This window comes from Caenorhabditis briggsae (assembly GCF_000004555.2).
Source record: "Caenorhabditis briggsae complete genome, chrII, whole genome shotgun sequence".
Taxonomy (NCBI): domain Eukaryota; kingdom Metazoa; phylum Nematoda; class Chromadorea; order Rhabditida; family Rhabditidae; genus Caenorhabditis; species Caenorhabditis briggsae.
The window spans coordinates 10,598,759-10,621,234 of record NC_013486.2 but is presented as its reverse complement, the minus strand read 5'-3'; the positions used below and the strand labels follow the sequence as shown (position 1 = coordinate 10,621,234).

The window sequence follows — 22,476 nt, the reverse complement described above, 5'->3', positions numbered from 1 at the left end:
ATACATTGGATCAAAGTTGACGTTTTGGGTAGCGTTCTATTAGAGTGTTTACGGTATTTCGAAAAAGGTTTTAAAAAACATATCGAGAAGAATAAGCGAACCTTCTGAAGTGATTCTAACGCAGGTGTCGTTGATTTTAGGGCAAATTTCTTTTGGGACAATTCTAAATTGAAGATCACTTCCACCAACTTGACAATATTCATTCGATGGAGGAATGTTGAATCTGCAAGTTGAAAATAGGAGAGCCACTAATAGAACGCCACCGTCAACTTTGAGCCCTTATATCTCATTTCCTGTGAAAGAATCATACTTTCAAAAATATTTAATCAGTTGACAACTTTTTCATATCTTTGACAGGAACTAGATAAATTGGCTCAAATTTGAGTTAGAGTGTTCACGAATCTTGTGATATCATCCACTATTGAAACTGACCTTGTAAAAAGAGCCGTCTTCAGTGCATTCCTTTCATCTGTAGTCATATCTGAAGTCGTGAGACGACTGATACAATGATAACATCGAAGTTGTTGAGAAGAACAAAGAAGAACAAGCAAAAAGAAAAAGAGGGAAAGTAGTAATAATCGCATAATATTATCGGATGAGCATAAGCCTAGAAGCTGCTTCTTTTAGGATTATGTCGACGAGATACATACGATTACGTTTGCGTGTGGACGAAAAAGAAGAAGAAGAAGAAGGGGGAGGAGGGTAGAAAAGGAGAAGAGAGAGTTTTTACTGCATCTAAACGAGGGGGGGGGGGGGGGAAAAGGGGGGAGTCTCCTTGGTAACCAAATGAAAGTGTTTCAACGAGCAAAAAGAGGGAAAAAGGGAAATTGAAGAAAAGGATGAGGGAAGTTGCGAAATAGTAATAGAGTTTTATAATACGGAATGAATAAGAAGAAGCATTCAACGGAGGAGTGGAAGATTAACCTGTATTAGACGGGCCCCCACACTGTCAAGCTTGAGCTCAATTATCTCAATTGTTATGCAAAATATCCAAAATGTGTCAGTTAACAAAACACTTCTGATATTATGATAAACAATTTATCAGTTGACAACTTTTTTACATCTTTGACAGGAACAGAGAAAAATTGGGTCAAAGTTGAACGCTAGGGGGCTCTTTTATTACAGGGTTTACGGTATTTCAAAGAAAATTGAAAATCTCTAGAAACTCGGGAATTCTGAAGTTTTCTAAATTAAAAATGTGAGTATTTTCGAGTTCGGATACTTGAAATTTCCGAAATACGGAAGTTCGAAGATTTTCAACTTCTCAATTTCCTCCATTCTCAAATTGTAAAGTTCTGAAATCCGGAAACTCAAAAGTTTGAAAATTCAGAATATGAGCAATTCAGAATTTCGGTATTTAAATGAGAACCTCGGAAATCTAGAGTTTGAGAAATTGAAGTTCAAAAACTCGAAGATTTCAAAATTCGAAAATTCAGAAATTTGAAATTTTGTGAATTAGAATCTCAAAAGTTTTCGAGAACTTCGGAAATTTAGATGTTCGGAAAACTTCGAATTTGGATATTCGGAAATTCCAAGCTTCAAAAACCCATGTTTCGAGAATATAGTGTCAGAAAATTCGGTGGTTCAGGCATTCACAGATTCAAAAGTCAGAATTTTTGTGAATCAGAATCTCAGAAATATGTTTTTGGAAATTTGAAAATTGAGAAGTTCGGAAGATAACTTCTATGAATTCCATTTCTAAAAAATTTAAGAATTTCGGAAAGAGTATTGTAATTTCGGTATATTCTATTATAGTTTAAAATGAATTCGAATTAGAATAAACTTGACTCATTTTAAAATCGTTTTAAAATTTTAAAAATCGATTTTCGTCCGTTTTTTTTTCCAGTTTTTTTTTGTTTGGAGGTTTTCAACACAAAAAATTGTCGGAGAGCATTAGTATTGGAGAAAAAAAACCGAAAATTTTAGATTACGGTAGTTTTTGTTACGATGACCATTGGCCACGCCCACAAAGTTCCCTTCCACGGCTCAGATTTTTGCATACCAGGTCAATAGCAACGTGTTACGTTTCTTCATTCTTCTCCCAGAAAAAAGTAGGCACGTATGTAAGTCGTTGACATTCTTCAAACTTTATATGTGAGTTTACGCCTACATCCTTGTGAAATTTCGAACTCTTTATGTTCCAGAAAAATGTTTTTTCTAACAGTTTTCATCACTATAACTATCGCACTTCTTGTGAAATGTACATCTAAATCTAACACTAAAAGAACTCCAAAAAACAAAAAACATGAACAAAAATCTGTAAGTTTTACAATAGTTTTTGAAATGAGAAAATCTGGAATTAATTTCAGAAAGATATTACTCAATCTCAAATGAAGAAGAATATTTCAAAAAAGAAGACGTCATCTAAAAAAGGGAAACAACATGCCAAAGGAAAATCAAAACAAAAGGCTAAGAAATCGACACTTCTTAATATGTATTCTGCTAGTCCAGATTTGTCAAACTTTCTGTAATTTTCAGAGAAAAAACAGCTACTGCAAAAACTCCGACTAAAGATGAGAAACAATCTCCAAAAGGTTCACCAGAAACAAAGAAAAAGGGAAAAATGCCAAAGAAATTGGTAGAGAGAAGTCAGAACAAAATAATATCACCCATTTTTTCGGAAGCACTTGTTGATGGTTAGATGAAGTTCAAAATTAGTCTAACTTATTTGAATTTAGAGAGAAAGGTACCGTATACAAAGGTATCAACTCCTAAGCCAGCATCTGAGTACGTTGATGATGAAAAGAACGAAATGAAGAAAACCGCCAAAACACAATCAACGACTACTGTGCAAGAGAGTAAAGCGGAACCAACGAAACCAGCTATTGCTGAATCTTCTGCTCATCGTCGTCGGAATGCTTTGAAGCCAGGAGAAGTCAATGAAAACAGTGACGATACAATTGAAGATGCACCATCAGTAAGGAAAAGAGAAGGACCCAGTTACGAATCTGATGTATGATGATGTCTTTTTGATTCTTTTTTGTTTTGAAATTATAATTTTCAGGGAACTTCATTGATGTCACCGAATCCAGAAGGGATGACCATGAAGAAATTGTCAAAGGAGAAAGGAGAGGAAGCAGCTAAATAAAATTCTATTTTAGTGCTGATTTAGAGAATACAGTTATTTTTTATAATGCGAGCTGATTTTCTTTTTTTTCGGATTCATTTCAGGAAATACAAAAAATGAATCCGAAAGAAATGAATCCAAAACTACAGTAATCCTGATTCATTTAATTCCAAAAAAAAAACAATCCAAAAACTACAGTAATCCTCGTTTTCTTAATTTTGAAAAATGAATACAGTAATAATACAGTAATACTAATTTTTCGATTCTGAAACGTGAATCCGAAAACTGCAGTAATCCTTTTTTTATTTCGATAAAAAATTAAAAACTACAGTAATCCATAACTTTTCAATTGTTTTTTAATCCAAAAACTACAGTAATTGTCGTGACGGCATATTGGGTGGTGAGCCCCTAACCGTACGGATGAGCAAGAGAGCATTAAATTATCTAGTATCAGTTGAGAACAACATTAAGCCGTTTAATTTTAAAGGTGGGGGGACAGGAGATTTTACGGGGGATTTTCGGGGCCAGAGTATGCATTCTACCGTGACGGTGTACAACGCTTAATGTCACTCTGCGTACAGCTGTCGTCCTCGCCTTTATGTATGCAATTCGACGGCCGCTTTCACCTTGCCCGTGTAGCTCAGTCGGTAGCGGCGCCGCACCCTCAATCCTCGCCCTCACAAGTTCAACTCCTCGAGGGGCGTATGTAAACGGAATTTCGAGAAAATAATTTTTTCATGTCCCCCCACCTTTAACTAATTTATTAAATACAAAAGAGTTATCGGCTGACTCCCGAATGGAGCATAATCTTCTTCCGAGTTGTCCTCGTGGTCCCATCCGTATCCATCCTTTTCTTTCCTTTGGTGAGCTGCCATTGAGCCGATCTTCGTAGACTTGAACCGATTGGAATGGAACGAATGTAGACATCTTGTCGTTGGTTTCTTCAGCTTATATAGCGACGATTGATCAGATCGTAGATAAGATAAGATGATTGAGCCACCGTGGTTGACACATTGAATAATACCGAATGTATATTTACTTTAAGTTGAGGAATAAATGGCAGAGCCGTTCCTTCCGCAACAGTAATCCTCATTGTTTTCTATTTTGAAAATTGAAAACTACAGTAGTCCAAAGTTCTCGAATTCAAAAAAAGAATCCGAAAACTACAATAAATGTTTTCGATTTCATGTTTTTGATTTCGAAAATATAATTCGAGAACTACAATAATACTCATTCATTCAATTTTTAAAAAATAAATCTAAAAACTACAGTAACCCTCAATTTTCCAATTAAAAAAAAAGAATCCGAAATCTACAGTAATCCTCATTTGTTCTATTTTTAAAATTCGAAACAACAGTAATCCCCATGTTAAAAAAAATAATCTAAAAACTACAGTAATCCTAATTTTTTTCGACTTTGAAAAATTAATCCGAAAACTACAATAATCCTTTTTTTTTCAATAAAAAAAGAATCCGAAAACTACTGTTTTATTCAAATTTCCAAATTATGTCAGAAAACTACAGTAATCCTCATTTGTTCAATTTTGAAAAATAAATTCGAAAACTGCAGTAATCCTCATTCATTCAATTCTGAATAATCTGACAGCTACAGTAATCCACAACTCTCCCATTCAAAAAGGAAAGTATCCGAAAATGTTTTCAATTTTTGAAATCGAGTTCGAAAACTATCCAGGGAATCAGAAGTTCCAAAAAATCATAATAGTCGAAAACTCTGAAATTCCAGAAAATCCTAGGAACTCTCCTAAAACTCTCCTAAACTCTACTAAACTTCTGAAAGTCGGAGTTTCAGAATATTAAAAAAAAATCAGTTCACCGGAAACATTCAGATTTTCAGCCTGGATATCCCCAGGAGACTTCAAAGCTATAAAAATTATTTTTTTTTGAAATCGTAGCGCAATTTTCAAAAATAATCTCCAGGGATCGGTATAATTATAAAGAGCCAAAGTTTTTTCAAAAAAATGTTATTGTAAAGAAAAATTATTGAAAAACTTTGTTATTGAAACTTTGTTATTGAAAAACAAGAGAAAAAAATAAATGCTTTATTCAGAAAATTCCTAGATGTTCACATTCTTTTGATTCTGTCATTTCATTTCTGTCCGGAAATGGCTGAACTCATTACAGTGGATCCAGCAATCGAGGCATCCGTCATTGCTGATCTCATAAGACTTGGTTGCGTTGCTTCGGCAATCAAAGAGTTCGTGAAACTTTGTGTCAACTCAACTGATTTCTTTCCCAAAGGATCAGATGGAGATGCTTTCTTATCACCGTCCACTTTCACAACTTTTTTCTGAAAAATCTCAAAAGTGCAATTACAACAAAATGCAAATGATGTTACTTTGATGAAATAGAACAACGAGATGTACAGGGAAGCGTATTGAGTCAGTGTCTCCACTGCTTTCGGACGTTGATCACGAATCTTTTTGACGATGTCCGCGATGTAAGGCTCAGTATTCGATTCCAATTTGTTGACAGCAACAGAAAGAGAAAGGAAGAATCCAGCACGACCAGCACCATGATGGGAAATGATCAATGCAGTTTCTTCACTTGCCTGAAATAAATAATTTAGTCGAATAAAAAAAACAATAGCTCACCGCTTGCGACAAAAAAGTGGTCAACTCAATTGTCTCTTTGATGACAACCGAATATTTGGCATGAACACTGTCGATGTTCCAGTTTTTGATAACTGTCAGATTGCAAACAATCGAATTGGAACATCCATGTGGCAAGACTTCAATCATGTAACGGCAGATATCATCATTCAGTTGTTCCACTCGTCTATTGTTGACCCACATCTGACCATAGTTACGGTAGTCTTCAACTTTGTGTGGGAAAAAGTCGTAACTTTCAGAACCAATGATGACAAGAATGTGGGCTACGTGTTTCTCGAAGACAGCTTTCCAAAAGGATTCTTCCGAATTTTTGACTGGAAGTTGTCCAACGAGAACACCTCGTCCAAGGGGAACATCTATTTGACTCATGTTCACATATTCGTTTTCTACCTTCACCAGATTTGCATCCAATGCTGGATAGTCTTCGGATTGGTTCAATTTGGAGTGTGATTTCCACTTCTTACAATCCTTTTCGATGTTCACAGAAACTGATTGAATCTTTTCGAAGTCAGCTTTCACTTTGGCAAAATCTAAAATATTTTATATTCATTTTTGAATTCATCTGAACAACCTACCAGCCTTATCCATCCATGATTTCGCTGCAGCTTCTCCGACCCATTTCTCCGTAGGAGTATGTCCATTCTTATTCGATTGACACGGCTGGTCACTGTGTACTGCTTTGGTCTTACGAGTCGATGCAACTACCTCTTTCTTCGGCGGAGTCTGTGGGGGAAGATCCATGACTCCAGCAGTTGAAACAGTTGAAACAGTGCTTATGGTGGAGATGGCTGATCCGGGTATCATCTCATCCTCAGCAATACTCACATCGTTCTTGTCTTTCTTCGGTTGCACCTGAGACTTTGGTCCGGGGGAGATTGCTGGCGACTGAACCGGATTCTTCTTCTTTGTACGCTTCGTATTTCTAGAAGACTTGGCTGTTGATTGCTCTTCTTTATCGTCCAATCCACGTGGTTTCGGTTTCCTCGATCCTTTTGCCATCTCCTTCGGTTTGCTGTTGTTTTGAGAAGCTTTACTAGTTATGAGTTTCTTCATTTTCCGGAATCCGTCTGCAAAAAAAAAATGGGATTACACCTAAAACAATCGGAAACTTACATCGAACTATAAAACAAAAGCTCAAAGCTAACGAAACAGGCGGATTTGAAACTTATTGTATTCTCTGTTACCCTCTTCTTTTATACCCGATCCACGTAGCACTGATAAAAAAGATCTTTGAAAATATGGGTTGCCGCGGGAAAAATCAACGTCTGAAGAATACTTGTAAACCGTGCCTTCGAAGGCCTTCACGAGGCCTGCTATCGTTTTCTTTAGAACTAAAATTTTTGGACTCTAATAGAAGGGCCCTCCCAGAGGGGCTTGAAAAAATAGAAGGACCCCTGTAATAGAAAGACCCCCGCAATAGAAGCTTCAAAATTTCAGGAATTCCACAATTAAGAAGAAATTTTTTTGAAACACTATTTTTTTATAGAAAACTTGCTCAATTTTGGTGAAATTGACATATTTTTATGAATTTGAAACAAAAATTCGTAGAATTTTTCGATGAAAAATTTCCGGAAAAATGGCGGGAAAAATAGAAGGGCATCCTCTAATTGAAGGGCCCCTGTAATAGAAGGGCCCTCCGGAGGAACATTGAAACAAAGAATTGGCCGGCTTCTTCTAGTACAGGTTTAACGGTAAGTCATAAAGTGGCGGATCCGTGCAGGGCCGGGCTCTGCCTGTTTTTTCGGCCCATTTTGTCTGTAAATTTGTTTTTTGACAAGGTACAGTTTTCCGAACAGTATTATTTTGAAGATCTCGTCGAGCCCTATCATATTTTATATATCCCAAAAATATTAGTTCTAAATAGAATGACCGGTTTACCAGTAAGCTTCAAAAAATGCTGGTCTAGAGCAGAAAAAATGAAATTTATTATTGACATAATTTAAAATAAAGTTAGTTTTTAGAAAGAATAATTCTCAATTGATGACATCTTTCTTTTCCTGAACAGTAGTTGGAGCATCATTGAATGGTGCCAATGCTGGAACATCAGATCCTTTCACAACTTTAGCGATTCCTTCGATCTTGTTAGCCAAAGCAATACGAAGATTCTGGAGAGAACGACGTTTACGTCCCCCTCCTCCTCCGCATCCACAGCATCCACATCCACATCCACAGCAACATGGACGGCAACAAGTACAACATCTAGTACAGCAGCAAGTACGGCAGCAGGTACAGCAACGACGACAGCAGCATCTAGAGTAGATCCATATTTAAGATTCTTGAAGTGAAGAGCTCACCTTGGTCTACAACAGCAACATCCACATCCTCCACCTCCTCCTCCACATCCACAACATCCACATCCACACCCACACCCACAGCAACCACATCCTCCTCCTTGTCTCTTGACTCTTGATGATCCCAATGTATCAATTGAAGTTTCAGATGAAGAAGAAGAAGGTGAAGATGTTACAAGTGCAACTTCTTTCGATGAAATTGGCAAGACTGCTGATTGAACCTTCAAATGACAAATAGGGTTACTGTAACTTTCAAATCGACTACCTGTGAAATGGCAATGATAGCCAGAATGGCAAATGTAGAGTAAATGACTTTGTTCATTCTAGAAAGTTGTATGTTTCATTTGTCGAACCATTCTCTTTTATATCACCCAGTTATTTACGTAAGCTTGTCTACGTTTGCATTGCCCGCTTGACACTTTTCCGGAAGCACACCCCATATTTTCTTGTCCTTTTAGTCAGTTTCATTGGACTTTGGGGAATCAAAGTTTCATTTTATCGCAAAGAATAGGATATGAGGTTCAATAATCACAAGGTAAATTATAGGAAATGGGTGAATTGATGAACTTGAAGATCATTTTTTCTGGCAAATGCTGCATCACAACGATCACAGGTGAATGGTCGAGTGTGCGTTCGGACATGAGCATTGAGAGCCTTAAAATCCTTATTTTTTAAATTTCTCTGATATTCTCCAAACCTTTGTGCACTTGTATCCAGGGTGTGAACAATTTTCAATAGGGCATTTGTGCATCATCTGCATATGAACCATCTGAACATGTCTTCGGAGACCTCCACGTCTTCCAAATGAAGTATTACAGTAGACACACTTCCACACACGATCGTTGGGATCACTGAAATATAATAAGAGATGGAAAATTTACATTTTATTATTTTTCGTTCTTTCCGGATTACTGTAAACACTCTAATGCAAATCTAGCCGAAACTTTCAACGTTGAGCTCAATTATCTTGATTCTTGTGAAAGATATCGAAAATTAGTCAACTGTTAAAACGTTAATCATAATATCGCCAATGTTTTGATTATTAACTTTTTATAAATATCTCTTACAGGGAATGAGATATGTGGGCTCAAAGTTGAAAGCTCGTGTGGAACTCTGTTCGAGTAATTTTCCGGATTCCTATTCCGGATTCTGTGTCTTAGGTTCCGTGTTTTTTTCATTCCGAATGTCGATCTCCAAACTCTGAATCCCTGAATTCCGGATTCCGAGATAATTTATTTACTTCGGGTTCCAAATTCAGGATTCCGTGTTCCGTTTTCCGGGTTCTGTGAATTTTTATTTGTCCGGGTTCTGTATTGTGTATTCTGATAAAGTTATTTTATTCCGTATTCCGGATTTTCAAAAATGTCATTCCTGACATCTCTGGTCCCAACTATTGTTTTGTATTCTCTTTTTTTAAGTCTAGCTTAGAAAACAAGAAACTGTTTACAATAACAATTCGTTCAGTTATGAACAATATACTTCATATACATACATCTGTCCTAAACAATTATGAAAATCCTCTAGAATACAATTATAATAGACCCCAGAAAACATACCTATGATGAATTGCCATGTGCTCACAGAACTGGTATGCTGTCTTTTGATTTGAATTACATGCAGAGCAAACGTACTGGAAGGTTCTATACATTAAAACTGCGATCGAAAGAGAAAGCGAAAGAAGGAAAAAGTAGGAGAGAGATAGAAGTTTGAGCTTACAACTCCTGGCGGGGGAAGGACACCATCCCATATCTTGTACTTCAAGTTATTGGCGTTCTGAAAACAATTATAATTGAAGAGAATAGAACAACTACTCACTGGTCTGCTGTTTTCATTCTTTTTCTCTATTGGCCTATCAATTTCCGTCATGAGAAGACTCTTTCGTGCGATGATTCCCCGAATAATCAGCTGCAGTCTCTTCTTTTTAGTCAGATAAGCTCTAGGACGACGTCGATATTGGAATGGCACGAACTCAGGGTTTTTTAGTTCGAAATCCATTGCCAGCTGGAATCAAACAGTTCGAAATTAGACAAGAACACAAAGAACCAAGAATGAACAAAAAGGGGATCTAAAAATTGGAAACGCATGTAACTTCAAGCAATCTTAATCCTAATTTCAATAATCTAGTGGACCACACATTCAGAAAAGGCCAGAGGATTACTGTAGTTCCTATTAGGTCTTAGTTTCTATTCCATATTCCTAATCTTTATGCTGAAAGAAGAAGAAGAAGAAAAATCAGCAGACCACCTGTGTTCGTGAGATTTGCCTGATAATTCAGCGAAGCAGAACGGGGCGCAAAAAGAGACAGAGAGCAGAAAAGTGTATATGTGGCGGGCGGCGGGCGCCGAGTGCCCAAAGCTGAATAACAAAAGTAGATGATGGGAGGCGAAAGAAGGGGAGAAAAAAGAAGAAGAAGGAGCTGTTGCCATGGAGCCGATAACCGGCCGGGGGAAATGGGCGCCGTGAAGAGAACAACAAGAATCCGATGGGTTAAGTTTCGAGAGATCGGAATGATAATAGACAAACGAGGAGATGGCTACACTGATTACCTTTGGGAGGTGATAACGAGAAAACACTATTCTCAAGGTCTGTGAAAGGAAAGAAAAGGATTACGGTAGTTCGATAAGAATACATTTTTTAAACGTTTTTGGACGCCTATATCGACTCAATTTCGGAGTTTCCGTTTTTCAGAATAATGACGAAATTTACTATAGTCGATTCTTATATAAGTGCATATTATCCAGACTTTCTAGCTAAAGAGTGCAAACCAAATTCTCGTTTGCACTTTGCTGAATCCTTCCCCTGGGGTCCCCCTCGTCTCGGAGTTTTGTACTTACTTCGTTTGTACTTTTTGTCATTTTTCAGAAGTCTATTTGACTATAATTTGTGATTTATTCTTTAGGTTTTCTTGTCAAGGAATGCCTTGCAGAATAGTTCAAATATTTTATTGACTTGCAAGTTCAGATTATTAAAAAGTATTACATTGGCAGTGTCTCTACCAGAGATTTTCGGAATAAAATTAATTTCTCCGGAATGCTGAATACGGGATTCGAAATGAAAAAAAAGTAATCTGGAACCTCCTCTATGCTATCTACAGTAACTCAACTACTAGCATAAGATTGGTCTTCCTATTATCCTGGTACAAAAGATTGAACGTAGGGAAGAGAAACGCCAATGGCCGTGGCTGAAGGTCCCACAATGCCTACTACCGTAACCTAAAAATAAGGTTATTTTCTATATTAATATTCTAGTTCGAGTTTTTCGTTAAAAATGAGAAAAAAAATCATGAAAATAAGACAATTTCAGATTGCTGTAGTTGTCGTTGTGGGACTTTCGGCCACAGCTGTCCCTCTTCCACAGTCCCAATTGTTTTATATCAGAATACAATTTTATGTAATTTTATTAGTTTATTAAATAAAGGACATAATTAACAAAAAACTATTTATATTCAACTGCTCGCGGAACATCTCCATCACCTCTCTCTATTGTCGTATTGAATGACATCTACCTCTGAGACATCTGAAATTAACAAATATATCAGTTGGCTCTATCTTTTCAAAACTCGCATTTAGGTCTTCCATGAAATTCTACAAAATGAGATTCGAGATTGCGTCGGACAGTGCATGCGAATTCACAAATTTCACATACAAACTGGAAAACTTGAACAGTTTTGATGTTTAGTTATTTTTAAACTAACCAGTTTCTGAGATTTTTCCTTTTTCCCTTTTGCACCTTCCACCGGAATCGCTTTGATGCCCTATTAAATCAATTGAATTGAAATTTTAGGTTTTTTCGCTGTCTTACATTTTTTGGAGCTTTGTTGTAGGTGCGTTTCTTTCTCGGGACGTCAGGGTCTTCAACTTCTTTCGGTTGTTTTGGTTTTTTGCAAACTTCCTTTTTATTGTACTGAAAAGTTTATTTAATTAAAGTAATTAGTGAAAGCTCATATTACGAACCTTTTTTTTCTTTGGAATAGTTTCCGGAACTTCTTTCAATTCATGTGGTGCTGGAATTTCTTTGACTTTTTCAAAGTGAAAAACTGAAGAAACCGGAAGAGATGAACTGTTTGCTGGGAGAAGAAACTTTCCGCTAGATGTGTCTATAATTTTTTTTGACGAACTGAAAACCGAGAGACTCGCAAATAAGTCTTACACTGTACTGACTTTTCCAAATTTATAAGCTCTTTCTCGTTTACAATTCGGAATCCATCGCTTTCGTCTGTATAGCTTTTCACACTTGTGTCATTCCAGAATACTTTTGAATTTTCGTGAATCGGACATCCCCGAAAAGCTGAAATTCGCGAGAATTCGAATTTTGAAAAACAAGAATATAGAATCTTGCCTTCAACACACCAGAAGCAGAGCTCTTTTCCAACAGATTGTACGGTTAACGGCATTCCGGACACTTGATGGTCGTGTTGGAGCGCCTTGATGGCATTTTGAGGTGACCTCAGCGCATGTGTCGTTAGTGCGCTGTTCACCGACATGGTTCACGTGTTATTTAACAGAACGTTTATGTATTAAAATTCGATAGGAAGATTGTATTGAACATGAAGAAAAAAAAATGCAAAATGACAGAAAATTCGGAGATAAAAGTATGGGCAGTATGTTGAAATTCGAAGAGAGAAATATGATGGATGAAATAAGTGAAAAAAAATTATTCCGCTGAGAAAAAATGAATACATAGAATCTATTTAGATGATATTAGAGATTATTTATTAAAAAATATATTAGTCAATGCTGAAATGACGGAGACTTCCACTCATCGCCGCTCGAAACGAACTTCTTGAAGCGACACGATCAATGTTCATCTGATCGCTTATCCCCGATCCGCTTCCTAGAGAAGATGGCTTGCGAGGAAGTTCGACATACCTAAAATTGAGATTTATTAGCAATAATTGAATATTTTTCTCACCTTCGTGAGCTTCCTTGGCTGCTTCCACTTGTTTGGCTGCGTACGTCATCTCGTGTTCTGCCGCAATCAACAGCAGATGGTTTCACATTAGGAAATGGTGATGACGGCATTGATGCGTATCCACTGACCATTGAATTCAAAACAGCCGAATTTCGGTGATGAGCATTGAGACCAGCAGTGGACGGCATCGGTTTCATTTGAGGAGGGTACATGGATGGAGGAAAAATATTATTGTTGCTACTGTGGCCAGATGCAGATGACGTGTGGCTTTGAGCATATTTGAACCCTCCATCAGGTGCACGAAGTTGGGTGTAATCTAAAATGGATATGATAAACTAAACGATAACCTGAACGCCATACCAGCACACTCTTCTCCCATTTTGTAGTAACAATTTTCGGAGAATACGTTCTGGCCGAGAGCGTCCACAATGTAACCAAGTTTCCACATTTCTTTAGCAAACTGTTTCGCCTCTTTATGTTTACGGAGTCCTTCGACATGATCGAGCAACCAATTCACCAGATCCTTTCCCAAAAAACACATTTTCAGAGGCAATTTCATCCATTCACGATCTTTAATTTCTAGACCAGATCCGGGAGCTGCCAAAATTTCCATTATCCTTTTTTTGTTAGTTTCCGTTGTCATGTGAGCGATAGCTGGATGAGGCCCACCAAAAGGTGTTCCACTCGCTGAGCTGTTCGTTGGCCAATCGTCAGGAATCGGGGTGGAACAACTTTCTGAAATTAAAACGTTTATTTCTTAAAAAAGACAAAATGTTGACAACTCACCTTCTGATATACTAGGCATACCCTTCATCGCATTCGCGTGCTTTATCCATTCGTTTGTATCAATTGGACGGATTGGCTCGTTACGTGTATTCCTTGCGGAAGCTGCCGCAGCTGCTTTTCTAGAATCAAGCGACTTCGCAATGGTCAGTGTGACGAATTGTCGCGGAGCAACGGCATCTTTCAACAATTGAGCTGCTGCTTCGTTCGAATAGTTGGACAAATCAATTTCATTGATTTCAGATATCATGTCTCCAACTTCAATTCTTCCATCTAAAGCTACAGCTCCTCGACCAAGGATGTCTCCAACATATAATCCTGCGTCTCCGCCTCTTGCAGTCTTGAGACCGTATGGGATCATTCCTAGGGGCATTGATTGAAGATTCAGACGAACAGTGATCACTTCGAGACCCATTGAAGATTCTGAAACTAGCTTATATCTTATCTATCCATTTAGGAATCAATAGGAAAGGGACTTAGTCTTACCTGTAATGCTGGACAATGAAGACGAGGCAGTAGACATTGACGGCATTCGTTTCCACTTGTTCCTCATTTCTTTCTGTTGTTGACGCCATCTCTTTTTCAGTTGCACTTGTGAAACCGACGTCAAATCAGTATTGATGGATTGAGCATCGTCTACGTCTTCATCATATAGAGCTCCACTGCGGAATTGACTTTCCGATTCTGAAGTCACATCAAACGTGGAATCTTCGTAATGGTTTTGATGGTGACGCGCATGAAGCATGTGACGAGGTTGATATTGATCTGAATACTATTAGCATGAGAGTTTAGAATGGCTAAGTAATCATTACCGTAGGCTTGGGAAGCTTGCCTTCGATTGAATGCGTTAGCCTTTTTCACGTAAACAGGAGTTTCAGATACTTGAGATTCGTCATCTGTGAAAGGCGCTGAAAGAATAAACGTAAAATAACGACTCAAAACAGCATGAGACTCGCTTTGATTATCATAATCACGAGCTGCTCTTAGATAATCTCTGGAACTACTGCTTCCATTTGATGATCCTCCCTTATTTTTTCTTCTGTGTCTTCCAGAACTAGTATCCGAATGAACAGACCCTTCAATCGTCAACATGTATAACCTGAACTCTCCACTCCTCAAGGGATACAGTCGTTGGGAATCATCTCGAATTTCCGCTCTAACTTCTCTAAAAATTGCAATTGATGGAAGTCGGGTACTTTTATGATAAACTCACTTTCCGGAATCTGGATCTAAAGCAATGCAATAATACTGGTAATTTGTTCTAGGAAGTTTTCTCTTCACATCTCGTAAAGTCATGCAATCAGGTGGAACATGGACATCAATTGTGTACGGAACAGGATCATTATCCAGATGATAGAATACCTGAAATTTTTATGAATACAATGGTCGATAAAGTGTAAAAGAATTTTCTAGTCTGGAAATCGAATGTGATTTGATGGCACCTCTGTTGAAAATGGCTATTATTATTTTCAGACTTTCAGATAAACATCTTACAGAAATTAGAAAAACAGGTTTCACATTCTCTCATTCTCACTTGAGTGTTGTGATATTTTTAATTTTCCATTTGAATTTTTAGTTATCGTGTGCTTTTCATGAAATTACCTTTGTCATTGTTCTGGCAAATGTAAGAGGCTTTGGAAGTGGTTCCATAACCGATGAAGCGCATCCACTGAACTCTTTCGAGAGATCATCTACGTAAATGTTAGATGGATCTTCACCATCCAACGCCCGGTCTTCTGGTTGTGGAAAGGATTCTGTATAATCTGTTTGATCTTCAATACCATCATCATCATCATCAAAATCATCTCCCTCTTCAAGATCTCGAAAATTTCTAATGCTACTTTTCGCTGCGATTACAGTGCACGGTGTGGCAACATCTGAAGCGTCGAACGATGAATCGATCGGCGATGGGGAGTCAGTCATTTTTGTCTAATCTAAAATTGAAACTACAAAGGATTGGAGGATTTACAGCAAAAACTGGAAAACTAGATAAGATTATTTAAGGGAGACAAAGAAAAAACGAGATCTGTACGAGAGAAAAAGATGATGAATTTGAACGTTGGTTGTCTAGCGCTTTTTTCATCTGCTATTATGTGCGCGCACCATGACGCGCAAATGCGTCCTTTGCTCTGCGTCTCTTTGTTTGTCACACTGTCTAAGGTCTGCACTCTATACAAACGCATCTGGAGACAAGGGCAGGTCAATTGACATATGTGGCTCATAAAAGCAATCAATACAAGTTTAGATATTTAATGCCATTCAATTTATTTACAACAAACATTTTACTACCCAGTTTTAAATGCATCATTTTGTATTATTATCGGTTGACTCATTCAATTAAAGTTAGGAAGTTATTTACATTATAAGAAAAAAAAAATCTTCATCACAATAAAAATGTCTCTATGTGCACGATAAGACCACCCAAACAAAGATTCTAATAGTACAGATGGAGGAAAGGGGCAAATGCAATCAATTTGATTCAGTTAACTGGAGCCAAGTTGCGCAGAAGTTGTTGCGAAACAGATGAGAAGGCAACAGACAGAAGCTCTTTGGAGTCATATGGAGCAAGACTTCCCGGCTCCCAAGAGCTGACAGATGTCTTGTAAACCTGCAAACAAAGCATTTGAGATTTATTAATGAACCAAAAATGTGTTACATTTTTGATAGCTTGTGATACAGAGCTTGAAAATTCGTCCTCGGGTAAACCTTCTAGTTTAGCTAATCTTTGGATTGCTTCTACTATCGATTCTGGTACTTCTAGAAGTTGTGATATAGCGTCGAAATAAATAGAGGAATGGTGCAGCATTACTTTACATGTGGAGTAGTGTCTGGAAATCTAGTTTCTTTTTCGAGAACTTTTCCCAACCCTACCTTCCAGATATTTCTAAAAGAAACGGTTGTACAACGACGATTGCTGCTTCTTCTTTTGCCTTCTTTGTTTTACGCGCTGCTTCGATTTTAGCTTCGCATAGTTTTCGAGCTTTCTGTTCTCCAGATACCAACGGTCTGAAGTTGGCAATCACATTAGTTTCATCGAAAGAGAGACCTCGACAGATTGCCATAGCACCTGCACGTGTGAATGCGTCAGATGCGACAGTGAGCATATCGGCGTCACAGTTGAACAATGCGAACTCGATCTGAATGAAATCAATCCCTAGAGTTTCATTTGATCTTCTTACCACTCCATGCTCCGCTAGGAACGGCTTCATTCCGGGATCCAGAGTAGTCATGACAGTTTCCACTCCAGCTTTCGCCTTCTCAGCCACGTCACTCAACAGTTTACTTTCGGTTACAGTCTTCGTCAACCAGCTCATTAAACCTCCGCTCATGTCCACTCTATCCGTAAATACAGTATTTGATTCTGATCCATCTTGTTTCGAGTTCTCAGCGTGACTGGACACTTCTACCTTTGCCGGAGAGGTTATCTGAAACGAGAATGGTTGTCACAAAACTGATTACCACAAAACCTGCAATAAAAGGGCCCCTAACTATCAATTTTGAGCCAATTTTTTTTGGTCCCTGTGCACACTGTGAAAGATATCGAAAAATCATAGACTGAACATAATTTTAAGCATATTGTGATCTAAAATGTTTGTTAGTTTTTGGGAATTCGACAAGGGATGCTGGGAAGGATATTCAGGAATTTTTTCGAAGTTGTTTTTTGGAATTAGAGATTTTTGAACTACAGTATATCAAAGCTGCATGTGAAGAGTTCACTTGTGGGACTCGAGTGGAATTACTTTTTTGCGTTTTCAAAATTTTTTGTCAATTTTCCCCCAATTTTCGGCGCTTTTGGGATGGCAAAATGAGATTTTTGCTTTAAAATGTGAATTTCAGTAAATTTTCAAATTCGGAATATTCCAAAAATCTAAAAACTTGAAGCTCTTTTTGACATTCCGAAAAATCCAGGATTCGATAAAAATTTGGTCAAATTGGAAAGGGCTCTTCTACAGTTTTTCCATTAGTTTTCACAAACTTCTTTAGTTTCCTCTACCATCGGCGTAATTGGGATTTCTGTAGTTGGGGCAGTCGTTTTCAATGTTGTTGGTTTCTCGAGAGCAGGTTCTATTTTAGTTTCATTTTGTTCTTGGTCAGAGTTCTCGGGTGGAATTGGGGATTTCGGTTTCATATATTTTGTTGCAGATGCCACGGGTATCTCCTCTTTCGAAGGATTAGGTGATACTGATTTTGGTCTTGGGGCGAATGGATTCACTGTGTTGACGGTAGGGTTCAAAACAGGTGGTACTGGTTGATTGAACGGCACATTTCGACCTTGCTCCTTATTTCCTGGATTAGTTTTCTGAAGAAGAGCAGCAATATTTGGCTGAAGAACTGGTGGTTTAGGCATTTCGAAGGATAGTGGCTTTGGTGGAGATGGCATTTCGAATTCTGGAAGACCAACAAATGTGGAATTGCTTTTTTTCGTTTGTAAATCTTACTTTTCTTCCCTTTATCATCCCCCATTTTCAGTTTTTTTTCTGAAAGATCTTCTTCAATAAACAATATTTACTGTAATTCTCTAATTTCTATGTCCAAATAAAATTCGATGTCTGACGAATCTTGATGATGGGGTAAACGGGAAGAAAGATTAGAAGATAAAAATTTATTTAATAAGTAATTAATCATTAACTAGGCATAAAATAGACATTTCGAGAGCAGAATTCGTTTCTTGGCACACAAGCAATATTTTCATCATATTCTGAAACATGGAAAAGAGAATTGAAAAGGATTCTACTGGGAAGGTTAGTGACTTGAACTAATCATCGGAAAGAAAAAAAATATTTCACAGGCAAAAGAGGCTGGGCAAAAATCAAGCTGCCATTAATTGAAAGAAAAAACAACCGGCAGATACACAAGAAAAATAGCTGAAAACTTTTGAATAATCACAATTGGCAACGAGCAAAAAAGCAGGCGAAATTCATAAAATTGAGACGAAACTTTTAGGTGAAGACAGCACTGGGAACAAGTCCTTCTTTCGATGTTATTCCTGGAGTGAGAACGGCTCTGCAGAGGAAGTTCAACGGGAAATCAACTAGGACACCTGAAAAAACTTTAAATATGCATTTCTATTACTGACATTTTCTATGAATGAAATCATCAATTCCTTTCTAACAAAAAGTTCATTTTTGTGTTGATAAGAGTTATCAGGAAAGAGCAAATTATACATTGTCTCCGAGAGCAAAGATAATACCTTTAAGATCGCGAATTCTTTCCTCGGCCTGTTGTGGAGCGTATTCGGACATAGGAATCTGTGAAGTCCACTTTTGGAACTCTTCGAATGTTTCCACGTAGTCTGTTGGGTACGAACGGAAGACTTCTTCGTAAATTTCTGCGTTACTCTTCGCGGTAGCTTGCCAGACATCCACAAAGAAACTGTCAGCAACTGGGTCATCACAAGAAACTGCATATGTGAACTTGGCTTTGCGTCGAGAATCCGGAAGGAGTCCAAGATGTTCCCTCATGCATTGCATCCGGAGACTTTTTGCAAACCTTCCTGCCTCATACGGTTTTCCATCCATAACCGATCGTTCTTTGACAACGTCCGTGTAAACACAACATACTTCAGAATCTCGATTTCCGCACTGTAAAATGTTGATGATATGAATTTTTGATGTCAATGAAATGCGCTTTACAACAACTATTCCTCAGTCCATTCCTCAGAACTGAACGATCATTTTGTGCATACATTGAGTGCAAAAATGTCATCTGAATCATCAAACCGGATGATAAGAGACCACCAAAAATGCTGGGCGGAGGAAATCATGATATTTATTTATCGTTTGAAAATAGAGGCGAGGAAGAGAATATGACTAGACCGTATATAAATAAGGCAAGAGGAAGTGTGAGGGAGAAATTTATCAAATTTTTGCTTCTATTCATTCTGCTTTTAAATTACTAAGTCATGTCTGCTGACGCTGATATGATCGTCGAGATTATTCTCTGCATCTTCTTGCCGGTAATGATTTTAGTTACTAAAAATGGAGAGCCCAAAAAAAGGAAACGAAAACTACCGTAGTCTAAAAATTGAACCTATAGAAAAATCCGTAACATTTGTGTTTTTCGGCTACGGTAGCTCACATTTCTTTTCCAGAAACCTTTTTTAAAGGATTGGCCTAGACTAAAACAGTACAAAAAATCCGGTCATTTCAAAGGAATTTTTTCAGCCCCTAGCTATCTGGTGGCACACAAAGCAATGCGACGTCAATGTGGTAATCGACATCATTTTATGCTTCCTTTTCTGGATTCCAGCGATTCTGTTCGCAGTCTACATTTGCTTCTTCCGAAAATAATCTACTTATGCTTTTGTTTTTAAATTGATTACCTGTGATCTATCATTAATATTTGCTGATCCAATAATAACTGTCTCATCGTCTACGATCAACAGCTTACAGTGAATGTAGATCAGTTCGGATACCTGAAAGAATGCAAGGAGACATAGAGAAACAGAGAGCGACTAACGCCACGATTTTACGATTCGCCAGACGCGATAGTGTTTGTTTGAATGATTCTTGTTTCTATGTAAATATGCTGCTTATATGGAGAAGTGCTATTAAAAACTATACATTTTTCCAGACTAACGATAGAAAAGCTCGAACTATCAGATATCAGATAAAACACTTACCAGTTTTTGTCCAAGTTGGTCGTAGGTTCTTAGTGATCCAACATGGATATATTTGAATGGATCCGGCATAACAGCCTTCAGTCGTTGAATCAAAGAGTTAGGTCCTTGACTGAGCGATCGATATGTCCAATGGAGAACAGCCTGTAGAGATGATCCACCTGGAGCTCCAACATCTCCTTCGAATCCAGGAAGAAGCGGAATCATGATGTAGACACGGAAATTCTCTTTCTCTCTGAAAGAATGGCCGAATTACTGGTTTCTGAAAGTTAATAACGAACTTGTAAGCACGAACGATTCGGTTGTATAGAACCTTGCAAACTTCGTTTGTTACATCAACTGAGTCGATCATCGAAACGAAGAACTGATTTTCAATATAGATATAGTGCTGAAGTGAGGAACTGTTGAGAATGGATAAAGTAAAACTATACATACTTTTGAATTTGCAATCAGTGAAAGATAGGCCATCTGTATAGAGTCTTCTGTTTGTCTTATCAATCCGGACCACTTGGAGAACGATCGGAGAACCTGCACATTCACCATTTCCGATGCATTGGCTGTTTTGAAAACACGCGGAACTCGGACGTTTTCGTAACTCTTCGGGAGGAGATACGGGTAGTTGTTGTCATCCTGTAAAAGGAACATTTGCAAGAGATGGCTCTGATTGAACTACTCACCTTTAATTTTTCCGTTTTGGTGGCGTTCCATCTTTGAATGAAATGACGAGCCACATCGCGCGCTGGAGCTCCAAAAGTGACAGAATGGATGTCATGCCATGGCATTCTAGGCGTCGTTCCGCGATCGATGAAATCTGAAATTTCCGATAAAACAAAAAATAAACATTTAAAAATAAGATTACCATGGAATGGCATATCAACTTCAACGAAATCCTTGGCTATATAATTGACATAATCTTTTCCATACCACAATTTAACACCTCCATCAAGTTGATCATCTCCGTCTCCTTTCTCGTCCATTTCTCTCAATCTCAACCAATCCAACTCATAACCCATTGTTGCCTCATCACTCTCGAGCATTTGCTTCCACTTCCGTTTTGCTCGATTACTTTTCCAGTTTCCAACTGCTCTTGTGATCCGCGAATCTTTCTTGGCTTTTCGACGATTCGGTGGAGTTTGGGCCCGATGCTTCTCCTTTTGAACTGCTCCACTTTCCACATATTCTTTGTACTTTTCAGCGGCCTGGGCGAAGTCCATTCCACTTTTCGCAGCCTTTTCGAGCATCGACGGAGCTGGTCCAGCCTTATCAAGAATCTCTCGTGGAACGTGTTTCCGTTGTCTATCCAACGAAGTAACGGCTCGACGAAGATCTTTTTTGTTTTTTTCTTTCTCCATAGTATTATCTTTCACTACTTTTACTGTGGTGGTGGTTGTAGTTGTCTTTGTTGTCATTCCACCAGAAGATGTGGATTCAACTACAGTAGTCTTCGTTTCTTTCCAATTCTTTTGTGGATCAGCAGGGCTTGAGTGTCTAGTTACTTCATCAACCGGGAATTTATTGAGAGTTCGAACCTTTACTCCTCCCGTTTCTCTATCAGTGAAAACAGTTTCCTCGATGATTTTTTTGACCTCTGGATCTTCCGATACGTTCTCCTCACCGTCATCAATCACTGTTTCTTGTGTCCTTTCAGTCACTTCTTCCGGCTCATCAATCTCTTCAGCTGACACGTGTTTCACTGTTCCATTCCTCTCTCCCTTTTCATTTCTAGGTGTCACCTTTTCATGCTCTTCGAGTCCCAAAGGCGAAAGAGTCAAAGGAGCAGTCATCAAACTTCTCAATCCACTAGCCATGTTTGTGCTGACTTGATGTGCACCAGAGTATTGAACAGAGCCAAGATCAGTGAGAACATGCCGATGATCATCCCATCTTCCGAAACAAAGATCCACTCCTCCAACGAAGGAAATTAGTTGATCAATGACAAGAAGTTTTTCGTGGTGGGCCCAGAAAAATGTTCCAGTTGACGGATAGTGATCCGGGTGTCTCATAACTTTGATATTTTCATGAAGTCCTTGAAGAGTTCGTTTGGTGTATATACTGTTTAGTCCGAGTGCCATTTCCATTTCTTTGTACAGTAATATGAATATCTTCACTCCTTGTTCAGCTTTTCTCTTCAATATCTCATCCAAGCGCCAATAATTTCCCTCAAGAGCAGGTCGTT

General features: G+C 38.1%; 8 protein-coding genes across 8 annotated transcripts in view; 1 reads left to right on the top strand and 7 right to left on the bottom strand.

Moving 5' to 3' along the window:
* The window catches only part of CBG02312, a gene marked incomplete at both ends in the record, with an annotated part of 977 nt that extends 498 nt beyond the window's left edge, over positions 1-479 (bottom strand). The window contains 2 exons of the mRNA XM_002630597.1: positions 102-223; positions 433-479. Of these exons, the coding sequence (XP_002630643.1) occupies positions 102-223; positions 433-479 (169 nt within the window). The remainder of the gene's footprint in view (positions 1-101; positions 224-432) is intronic.
* Positions 480-2,148: 1,669 nt separating this feature from the next.
* On the top strand, positions 2,149-3,088 carry CBG02313 (the record flags this gene model as incomplete). The annotated part of the gene is made up of 5 exons (XM_002630598.2): positions 2,149-2,259; positions 2,310-2,434; positions 2,479-2,636; positions 2,679-2,953; positions 3,005-3,088. The coding sequence occupies 5 exons, from the start codon at positions 2,149-2,151 to the stop codon at positions 3,086-3,088; spliced, it is 753 nt and encodes a 250-aa protein (XP_002630644.2).
* A 2,085-nt stretch (positions 3,089-5,173) lies between these two features.
* Positions 5,174-6,749, bottom strand: CBG02314 (the record flags this gene model as incomplete). The annotated part of the gene is made up of 4 exons (XM_002630599.1): positions 5,174-5,374; positions 5,423-5,635; positions 5,679-6,226; positions 6,272-6,749. 4 exons carry the CDS (start codon positions 6,747-6,749, stop codon positions 5,174-5,176), a joined length of 1,440 nt encoding a protein of 479 aa, XP_002630645.1.
* Positions 6,750-7,669: 920 nt separating this feature from the next.
* On the bottom strand, positions 7,670-8,309 carry CBG02315 (the record flags this gene model as incomplete). Its single annotated transcript, XM_002630600.1, has 3 exons — positions 7,670-7,946; positions 7,991-8,208; positions 8,253-8,309. The coding sequence occupies 3 exons, from the start codon at positions 8,307-8,309 to the stop codon at positions 7,670-7,672; spliced, it is 552 nt and encodes a 183-aa protein (XP_002630646.1).
* Positions 8,310-8,527: 218 nt separating this feature from the next.
* On the bottom strand, positions 8,528-12,380 carry CBG02316 (the record flags this gene model as incomplete). Its single annotated transcript, XM_002630601.2, has 9 exons — positions 8,528-8,641; positions 8,685-8,838; positions 9,544-9,617; positions 9,704-9,760; positions 9,803-9,988; positions 11,789-11,890; positions 11,941-12,083; positions 12,137-12,274; positions 12,326-12,380. The coding sequence occupies 9 exons, from the start codon at positions 12,378-12,380 to the stop codon at positions 8,528-8,530; spliced, it is 1,023 nt and encodes a 340-aa protein (XP_002630647.2).
* Positions 12,381-12,713: 333 nt separating this feature from the next.
* Cbr-dsh-2 lies at positions 12,714-15,604 on the bottom strand (the record flags this gene model as incomplete). The annotated part of the gene is made up of 8 exons (XM_045242629.1): positions 12,714-12,855; positions 12,899-13,214; positions 13,259-13,633; positions 13,685-14,104; positions 14,168-14,446; positions 14,494-14,846; positions 14,895-15,043; positions 15,284-15,604. The coding sequence occupies 8 exons, from the start codon at positions 15,602-15,604 to the stop codon at positions 12,714-12,716; spliced, it is 2,355 nt and encodes a 784-aa protein (XP_045092342.1).
* Positions 15,605-16,160: 556 nt separating this feature from the next.
* On the bottom strand, positions 16,161-18,445 carry CBG02319 (the record flags this gene model as incomplete). Its single annotated transcript, XM_045242628.1, has 6 exons — positions 16,161-16,289; positions 16,338-16,509; positions 16,553-16,818; positions 16,861-17,106; positions 17,658-18,070; positions 18,433-18,445. The coding sequence occupies 6 exons, from the start codon at positions 18,443-18,445 to the stop codon at positions 16,161-16,163; spliced, it is 1,239 nt and encodes a 412-aa protein (XP_045092341.1).
* Positions 18,446-18,621: 176 nt separating this feature from the next.
* The window catches only part of Cbr-pld-1, a gene marked incomplete at both ends in the record, with an annotated part of 6,196 nt that continues 2,341 nt past the window's right edge, over positions 18,622-22,476 (bottom strand). Inside the window, 8 exons of the mRNA XM_045242627.1 lie at positions 18,622-18,722; positions 18,873-19,263; positions 20,004-20,096; positions 20,304-20,535; positions 20,582-20,688; positions 20,736-20,930; positions 20,978-21,111; positions 21,160-22,476. The exon at positions 21,160-22,476 is cut by the window's right edge and continues 5 nt beyond it. Of these exons, the coding sequence (XP_045092340.1) occupies positions 18,622-18,722; positions 18,873-19,263; positions 20,004-20,096; positions 20,304-20,535; positions 20,582-20,688; positions 20,736-20,930; positions 20,978-21,111; positions 21,160-22,476 (2,570 nt within the window). The remainder of the gene's footprint in view (positions 18,723-18,872; positions 19,264-20,003; positions 20,097-20,303; positions 20,536-20,581; positions 20,689-20,735; positions 20,931-20,977; positions 21,112-21,159) is intronic.